This window comes from Python bivittatus, unplaced genomic scaffold (genome assembly GCF_059951505.1).
Source record: "Python bivittatus isolate LINGU-HERP-01145 unplaced genomic scaffold, Pbiv_v1 ctg000350_np1212, whole genome shotgun sequence".
NCBI classification, from domain to species: domain Eukaryota; kingdom Metazoa; phylum Chordata; class Lepidosauria; order Squamata; family Pythonidae; genus Python; species Python bivittatus.
The window spans coordinates 2,684,509-2,694,587 of NW_028277074.1; the positions used below are offsets into that span (position 1 = coordinate 2,684,509).

Here is a 10,079-nt window from a genome sequence, read left to right on the forward strand (position 1 = left end):
TGAGGTAAAACATAAGTATTTATCTTCTCTTATTGTATGCATCTACTGCTTAAAATAACTTGGATCCTATTGAGCAAATCAGCACAGGAAGAACAGTTACTGGGCCACTGTGAGAAATTTTATAGGCAACTGGAAGATGAAATCAATGGATTTTCTCAGAGTGTCTGGAGTCAGATGCACATCCCAGTGAATTAAAAAAAAAAAAATTAGTGCCAATGTCCAGCAAAGTAAAAACATAGACACAATAACCAAACACAACAAAAACAGTGTGACAGTAATATAAAGCTTAAAAATTAAGACTTAAAAATCTGAGGAAGGGAAAAATTGAATAAGACAATATAAGACATAAATAGAAATAGAATAAAATATAAGAGAAATGCAATACAAGCAAAATACAATAAAAGAAAAGAGAAAAGAAAAGAAGGAAAAGAAAGACAAGATTTCATAATGTCACCACTCCAATATTAGGATCTCTTATCTGTTCTTATGGAAATTGCTGCAGAGAGAAACTGAGTAATTCTGCTAGTGATGGGAAGGTTTCAGTTTATGAAACATCTCCTTAATAATAAATTTGTTTATTGTTAGGAAGTGGTAGTGGTATGTTTGCATGCAAATTGACGTAGAAAGGGCAACAGAAAAATACATGCAATAATATCTCAGATTCATTCGAACCACAAGGACAACATCTCTCAGTGAATGGGGTCCTCCTGTGTCTCCCATTAAGTACTGCTGATAAAGCTCCAGGATGTGCTGGGCAAACAAGGCTGAATAACTACCCTGAGGGTATAAAAGGTTTCCAGATTGGAACCCACCCCTAAAAGTGGACTACAGCACCCAAATCTGTCTGCTGTGCAACATCAAAGATTCTTTGACAGATGTTGTCTTTTACTCTCTCTAAACCTAGAGACAACAAGAGGGTTGATAGAAAGGTCACAATAACACAGATTAGCTGAGATATTTTTTCTTTCCAGCTTGATGAAAAGCCATCAAAGAGAACTGATGGAGCCAATGAACCAAGGGAAAACAAGAGTTTAAGGCAAAAGGAGGATTAGCAAACGTGGAGTCTCACTTCCAGTGAATCATACCTGTTTCCATGTGGATTAAAGCATTCAAAACACAACATGGAGTGGGGAAGAATGCTTGTAAAAACAATGTCCAAGGGTTTTTAATCAATGTAGGCCCAGACCTGTACACCGTACATCATTTGGGATATAGTTTTAGTTTTAAAAGTCTTCATGGTGGCAGGTATGCATCTCCTCCATTTAGAACTTTTTTTTTTTTTTTTAATAAAGCTAAGTTTGCCTGGCACTACTGTTAACTTTGACAGAGGTGGCTCTAATCTGTTCTGACCAAACTCTGGAGCCTTGAAAAATCACACCAACATATTTAAGAGCTGGAACTTGTCCAATTTTATTTTTTTTCAATTTTGCCATTGATGCTTGTGGCAATTAGGTCTTCCTGTGGAAACCATAATTTTGGTCTTATCTTAGAAAGTCCTGTTTAATCCAATGAATTTAACAGGACTTTCTGCCAAGTGTCGTAGGATTTTAAGCCAAGCTCATGCATGTCTTCTCAAGTAAATGCAATTGAGTTCAAGTGACCGTGACACATAAATGCAGGGAATTGGTTACTAAAAATTACTGGTAGAATTTCAGATCCTCTTTAGGAAAAAAAATAATTGTTACTGAGTTTGCCATTAAACAGCAGCAACAACAAAAACCTGCTTCTGGTCTAACCTGAATTTGTCTACTTTTAAACTGCAGCCCCGGTGATCCTTGCTTCTAATTTTTATTACTAATATTAAAGTTATCCCTTTTCAATGCTTTTGCTGCAGCCTAGCAAAGGAGTGAGCTTTCGTTCATCATCCCGCTGAAAGCTGGGTTGCTTGGTTTAAATTACCTGCTGGATAGAAGGCAGGCGAACCGGAAAATCCAGCTTTGCGTAACTTCGGAGCGAAAGGTTGCTTTTCTCGATTCGATAGAAACAGCGGGGACTTCCTGTCTTTCTTTATTGATTTACCAGAAGCATCTTGGAAAACGTTTGTCAGACATTACACCGTTTTATTTGTTTTCAAATCATCTTGAATCATGGCAACACTGGAGCCCCACTCTGTTTTTTACTTTCGTTTTCTTCCACTCTCTGTATCAACGTAATCGACTCTGGACATGTAAAGGAAGTCGCTATTTTCCCGTTGACATAGCCTCTGATCCTGGGGGAAAAAAACAATCGGCCATGGATGCAGGGAATGGCCTCGTCCCCGCGCAAAATCAGCCGGACATTGAGTTACTCCGAAAAGACGAAGAAAGAGAGGAAGAAAGCGAGCTTCTGCAGAGTATAACCTCCCCTCCCGTTGCGGTAAGACCCTGCATACTTCACTTCCTCTTTTCGTTTTTTGTAAAGGTTTGCTTTATTCCCAAGATATGAAACAGAAATTACTTTATCAGAATCACGTTTAACGCAAGAAGGAATTTACTTCGGAGTTGCTTGAACCCGGAAAGTTTAATTCTAATGCAATGCTGGGGGAGGAGGGGGCGTTATGAAATCCACTGGGAAACAACGGAGTGTGAATGAGTCAACTCTGTGCCTATGTAGTCGATGCAGCAACTACCCCGTCACCATGTTTACTCATTTCAGGCGTCCACCTGATTTGAAATCAGGGGATATGTATTTATTTCACTAGTAGAATACTGCACATCTTTGTTAAAAAGAGGCACTTTTCTGAGCTCTGATATTTTAAAAATGTTGAACTGTGTGGTCCTGTCAAAGTGAATCTACCATCTGCCATTGACTCAGAGTCCTTCCTCCATTTGTCATAAATAGTAATGATTTGACTTGTGGGCTTAGAAAGGTTATAAGAACTTATACAATTTATATCCCCCTTTCTCTGGAGAGTTCAAGGTGGCTTCAGTGGCAGTTTCTCCTTATTTTATCTTACAAGACCAACCCTATAAGGTAGGTAGGCTGAAAGAGGGCAACGGGTCCAATGTCACCCAGAAAATTGCAGGACAGAGTCAGGACTTACACTTCAGTCTCTTTGCTCTTCATGCCCCCAAGCTTAACCAATATGCTATCCTGGCTTTAAAAGGAATATAAATACATCCTCATTCTTAAAGCCTTTTACATTTCTGTCACTGAGACAGATGAAACTGTATGAGTTCCCAGGCACGTTGTTCAAGAGTTGCAAGACTTTTTGATTTGGATTACACCTATTGTTGCCCAAACTGACTGCAATCAGTTTTTACTTATTCCCAAGAAAAATGAAAGTTGGCTGGAGTAGGTGATATTAACTGTTTGCTTAGATTAAGCAAACACCAGTGTTGGCCCAAGGTGCAATGATTTGCTCAGAGTGTTAGAAGTCTAGCATGACTTCTATTGCTTATTAGGTTTGAAGTTTTGATGTCTCTTTTTGGATTTCTGATTATCTTTTCTCTCTTCTCCCTCTGTCTGCAGGTTTTCCATGAAGCTTTTTGTCCTGTTTTTCATTCTTTAAATCCAGCTTGGTGCATTCTATCATTGCCTGCTGCTTGAAACCCTGAAAAACTGTTACTAGTCATCGTTGATCATACTGAGCTGGTTGGAGTAATGACTTAGTATGACACAGCTTCTTAGTCCCTAAATCATAATGTTCCTTATTGGGGAAAGGATATACCTGGGTAGTACTGCATCTGATTTGCATGCAAAATATTCTAGGTTCCTTTATTGACATTTCTAAGTAGTGGTGGCTGAAACCTTGGTTGAAAACGCAGGAAGTCACCATCAGTCAGCAAAGATAAGTCGAGACATACAGGGCAGTGATTAAGTGGAAAACACCTTCCTTTATTCCATCAGTATTATGGTGTGTGTCTGTTTGAATATTTTCAGCCTAAGAACATTAACATGCTTTTCATTTTTTCTTTTTATCCCTTGCATCTTTAGGAGACAACCAGCTTAAAAGTATGTTCTTCAATTGTTTTTTGGAAATGCAAACTCTGGATGGTTATAACATCTGCTTTTCTATTGTTGATCCTTGTGACCATTTTAAGTTTAATTTTGTATTCAGGTTTGTACTCTTTTTGGATGTGATTTTTTCAGATGTATAACTGGGTCAAAAGATTTGGGGGATGTTTTCCTAATTTAGTGCAGAGTCCTGATTCAGTTGAAGCTGGTGTGATTAAATATTACTGATGTTCATAGAACACTGGAATTTTTCACACATCATGCTTAATCAGAAAGAGGGAATACGCCATGTAATGTATTTTCTATTTCCTAATAGTGACATATATTATGGAAACACAAAATGATGACTATTTTCCTCTTGCTGTTTTTTTTAATGTTTTAATGTTTCTTTCTTTAATTAAGTAAAACAAAACAAAAAAGCAAAAGCAAAGCAAACAGAAATGCATACACACACATAAAATAAACTTTACACTAGAGCAAAGGTTGAAGTGAAAACCTGATGATTATTTTAAAAAAAGTTTAAAAGGCAAAACCAATTAAAGGAAAAAGTATATATATATATATATATATATATATATATATACATACGCACGCACGCACGCACGCACGCATGCACGCACACACTGCCCATCTCACTATCAGTGACTCTCTGTCTGTCTGTCTGTCTGTCTCTCTCTCTATATATATATACACACATATACAAAAGCATTCTAGTACCACCCCCATCTATTTATTAAAATTAAACTAACCTACTGGTGCCATTACTTTAAGTAGCTATTAAGTCACTCACTATTTGCTCCCAAACCAAATTCCATTCTCAACTCTCATCCCATCTCTTTGTAATATATCCCATAACACTAAATCACTATTAATAAAACCAGAAAAGAGAAGCAGTTTCTACCCATTAAGATCCCAAACAATTGTTTTTATTTAGTACCCATACCTCAACAGGACACAGTCCAGTCACAACAAAAAACAAAGACTAAACAGCAATTGCAACAAAATGAATGAAATCAATGTATACCATAATATATTTAAAATCACAATGAAAATGATACTATACAATCATAAAAGCTTAAACCTACCTATCAGCCAACTAATTTTATTAATAAGATTTGCAGTAAAGAAGTCCCACCACCATCATCAGTATCTATGCACAACCACTTCCACTGATCAGTCTGCTTTACTGAATAAGTAGGTTTTTAAATCCTAAAATGCATCCAAGAATGCGTGGAACCTTAAGTGGGAGGGGGAACAAAATTCCAATCAAGGACCCAGATTCTGAAATATATGCAAATGAGAAGGAGCAGCAAGCAAAAAGGGAGTGGAAAGAAGCCCTTTCCATGTTGACCATGTTGTATACATAGGATCATTCCAAGATAGGAGCTGGGAAAGGTAGTGGGAAGCAGCTAACCACATAAAGAACTCTCTCCAATTCATTAGGAAGTCAAACAAGTTAAGTTACCCTGAAGGCTCCCAAAAGGTCAACCCAACTTTGGGTTAACCCCTTCAATACCAAACCTACTATCATGGACAGTGTTCCTTTTTTAGTCAGGGAACAGATAGATGATGCAATATCTATATAACTGGGAACAGCTTTAGAAGACCTGGTCCTCTAAAAAGAGATAACAGGCAATTATTATCTGTAGTGGCTTCTCTTTCAGTCACTACCTATTTGGACAATGGGCAAAGTCTTCCCACATGGCAGCTTTCACTTACAGTAGGGTCTTCAAATTTTAATTTAAAAAGTTTGTTGACTTCTGGCCTGGATGAAATAAGACGCTGAGTTGCTATAGTCACCTTTAGGCTATGTGCCTAAATAACTAATTTTATCCCCTTTTGTTATTTTAGAGACTTACATAGATGAAGATGAATATTGGGATCCTGAATTAATTGCAGGTGGTAAACAACACAATTTCTCAGGAGTAGTAAATATTAATTGTCCAAATCCTAATGCGCTTCTCTCAGAATCTGCATATGATATATTTTCTAAAAATCTTAATAAGAGGGTAAGTTCATTTAGCTATCTAGAACTGCCTTATGAGGGATTGTGAAGTAAAAAAACATTGGTGGTTTGGAATCTCCCTAGACTTATCATCAGGGATACAGTATACTAAGGGATTCTTTCTTCTATCTTTGAACATTTGCTTTCACTATTAAAATAGACAGCTAAGACTTATCTGTAGTTTGGAAAGGTAATAGTTTTGGGTTAGAAATGTTTGCCCTTGGGTATAAGATGTTGTATGGTATTTCAGTAAGAGTACCATTTTACTAATTCTAGCTGAAGCTCTTAATAAGAATACATAGTATCTGTTTGTAGCATTCTGCTAGATAACCATATGCAATGGTAGAGTGAATTTTCTCCTTAGATGAAGAAAAGCAGGTTCTGCTCTAGGTTACATAAAAAGCTGAAAACTAGTTTTTCAAATTGTACTTAGCTATAAGTTAATTGCAGACTAAATGAAAGAGTTCTTTCCATATTGTGTAAGACTGATCATGATTGGGTTTTTTTTCCTTTCAAGCTTAAAGATGTATACAGTTATTCACCTGCATTGGGGCGATATTTTATCTCAGCTGAAGTTATTTCCTTCAGGTATGAAAGGCAAAACAAAAAACAAAAACAAAAGCCACCACATATATTTAATTATGTAATTTTAGGGGAAAGAATTTCATCTTGATGGTCATGTGTGGACTGGGGAGAGTAAAGGAAAGAGGGAATGAAGGGATGAAGATTTTCTGGGCAGTTTGTGGTATGTTGAAATGCAATTAAGGTTTATGATTATAAGCATTTATTTCAGCCATGCAGCCTATCCCCACTCCTATCCTCTTCAAGACTGTAGTCAGACATGCCATTTTATATGAATATGGAAAATGTAAAGAAATCCAGCAGCATTTAATGGTTATTGAATTTGTTCAGTCTTTTTTACCTTGTAACTGAACTTCTTAATGATGAAGTGAGAAGTTTGTCCAATGTGAAAGACTTAGAGAACCCAATTCCTGCTAAGTTGCTCCTAGCAGGAAATAAATTAGGCATTTAAAAAAAAATATTGCTTTCCTTATTCAGCTGTTTTTCCCCTTTTAGAACCATTTCCATTCTGCTGTGTACAGTGAGAGGGAATGTATATCTGATTCACGTATGGCAGCAATTAGATACTATTTGAAGCCATGTCTGTGAGATGATGTCTTTGGTTGCTGCACACCAACAGCCCCTTTGGTTCCTTAAATAATCTCTCAGAGGCTCTAGATCCAAGAGACTTCAAACTCCCAACTCAAACTACCTCCTTAATGTTGGAGTTCTTGTGTCAAAATAATTGGCTTTGGAGGCTGATGCCGGGACCAGGATGTTTGAAGTTTCTGAAATCAGGCTGCAGATCTTGTACAAATGAACCACATCCATTTACCAGAGTCATCCTGTAGATTGGTAATTGTAGCAGCAACTGTAGAGAGTAAGGAAAATTACCTTGACAGATATAAATTGGATCCATTACTAAAGTGATGAGAAGAAAAACATATCTTAAGTCAAAAACAAGCAGTAAGTATGTGTAAGTAACTCAGACACCTCCCTAATTTACATGTGTGTAAGAAGGGGAGGAGGCACAGCACAATCAGACTTGCAGTATTCTGTTGTTATGGCCACTCAATAAAAGTATATTCAATAAAAGTAGTCTAGCCTTTCTGTGACGTTGATTCTTGGTCTATTCTACCTCGTGGAGCTCATAGCAACAAATTTTTGAAAAACACTTAGAACGTGTTAGGTGAAAACCTTAGAAACATCAGTGATGGAATTGTTTATAACCCTTTGGCTTTTCATTCTCTCTTCCTCTTATTTCTTCAGCGGAGAAAACAATACAGCATCATATTACTTGCAGTTCTTGGTGCCACCTGAGAGTGATGACTTCATGAAGTATAGGATGAATAAAGACTTTGTAATGAATATTTTAAGACAAGATATATATGGCCAGCAACGTATTTCTGACTTGGATATACCTGAATGTACAAATGTAATACTTGATCCATCTTCTGTTACAATAACATGTAAGTGCTTAAGAAAGTGAATAATAAATTTATATACTTTTTGGGGAGAAAACTTATTTATTTATTTAATTAATTTCTCACCCGCCCATCTCCCCCCAATGGGGGACCTTTGGTGACTCACAACAAACATTAAAAACATAAATATATAAAACATCAGTTAAAAGCAATACTAAAAAGGGGAAGGAGAGTCCAAGAAGATGAAAAATCTGAGACTGAAAATAGGAGGCCTCTATGGGGCTAGCCATCCCCATGCTTGAGGTATTCCCTCCCCACCCCAGGCCAAGTGGCAGAACCAGATCTTCAAAGCCTTACAGAAGGCCAGGAGTGAAGGGGCCAGTCGCACTTCCAGGTTAAATTAAAAGGCATTTATGCTGCTAATCCATGACCTCTGGTCCAACAATCTAGGAACTATAGATTCTCTCTTCCAAACTTGGTAATGGGTTGTAACCAATGAGGCAATCTCTCACCATCCTGGTATCTTAGCCATTTATGGCTAAGTTTTCAAATGCCAAGAAACACAGATATTGGAGAGCCTAAAAAAGAGCATGGGGACAGAGAAGGGAGGGAGAGTTTTGGACACTGGTTGCAAGGGGACCTATAGTACAGAAAAGTCTGCCTAGATCTGTGCATACCTCTGTTGCAAAGGGAATTTAATCCAGTCCTGATCCTGATCTAATTTAATTCCCTTCCATTATTAATAATAGAAGGGAAGAATTTAAAAAGAAAGACATCATTAAAAGCAGTGAACACTTTGCCTCCTTTACTTCTTACATGTGCTATTGATTTATCTCACCTACTTGCTGAGAAGGTGTTCCTAAATGAATTCCCAAAGTATAAAATAATATCCTTATTTGTTCTCTTGAATGGTCTTAATAATTGCTGTTTCATATTACTGAATAATATTTTATCAGAATTAAGAGATAATATTTTTGTGTTAAGGATCTGTACCTCACATTTGTCTCACAACTGGTTATACTGTATACATAAATAAATATATCTGGGTTGGATGTAATATAAAAATGATATAAAATGATATAAAAATAATGAATAATGAATAATTTTAGAAATGTTTTCTTTTTCTTACTTTTGAAATACACATCTTTTTGTTTTAAAGAAATGTAGATAGTCAATACAGGAGGAAGAACTGAATGGAGATTTCAAGAGTGACTTTGGAGGATTCCTCTGATCATCTTGTGAATTTTTTATATTGCAACAGCAGGAAAATATGACTGTATCAAGCAATTATACATGATGACAGCTTTAGGTGATGGGAACGAACTACCTATCTTACAAATTCAAATTTAGAACAACAGTGTACTCATTGAACAGCAACCATAGCACAAATGACATTTGTAATATACTACAAGAAATTGAAACAACAACTTTGTAAGAGGAGAAATGTTCCAGATGTCAGATAAGTAAAACCCTATTCAGCATAAATCCTTAGTTTTGGTGAAATAGGAGGAAGGACATTTTTCTGATTATTTTGAGATCTAGTTAGGCTTGTACAAAAAATATAATATTTTTTTTAAAAAACAGCAGACCCACAATTGTATAGAAACGTTGCTTTTATTATTGCTTATTATTTTTGATACAGTGTAGATTGCTTTGAGAGTGTTGGCTTTAACCGACTAATAAATCATAACAAAATTGATAATTAGTCACACTAATTCTAATATGGAAAATACATGTAGGGATGGACAAATCTGACAGTTTTACTTTATTTTATATACATTGTGATATTACAATGACTGAATGAAAAAACCTGCACATTTTGGTAATTCCCTAGCAAATATAGCTAACAATATATCTCCAAACAATATAATTCTCAATCCTTTCTACCAGACAAGCTATTTCTTCATGGGAAGGGCCTCTTTTATCTGCTTCCCTATTACTGTTAAAGATGAAGAGCTTGGCTTACCATTTTTTTAAAGTGAAAACTAATTCAGCAATATAAGTATGATTGAATATACACAAGCAATTAAAGCCTGAAGCAGTTAAAGCCTTCTGCTAGGATTGACAAAATTGTTAGTTTTGCTTTTGAATTTTAGATGCCATTTTGGTTACAACTTTCCAAAACTGGAAAATTTCTTCATTGAAAGATAAAG

At 36.2% G+C, this 10,079-nt stretch overlaps 1 protein-coding gene across 1 annotated transcript; it reads left to right on the forward strand.

The window, feature by feature from the left end:
- Positions 1 to 2,021: 2,021 nt before the first annotated feature.
- CUNH3orf52 (chromosome unknown C3orf52 homolog) lies at positions 2,022 to 9,628 on the forward strand. The gene is made up of 6 exons (XM_015887319.3): positions 2,022 to 2,355; positions 3,916 to 4,039; positions 5,788 to 5,945; positions 6,459 to 6,529; positions 7,772 to 7,971; positions 9,086 to 9,628. Coding segments are annotated over exons 1-6 (678 nt in total). The 5' UTR covers positions 2,022 to 2,232; the 3' UTR covers positions 9,088 to 9,628.
- Positions 9,629 to 10,079: the final 451 nt, after the last annotated feature.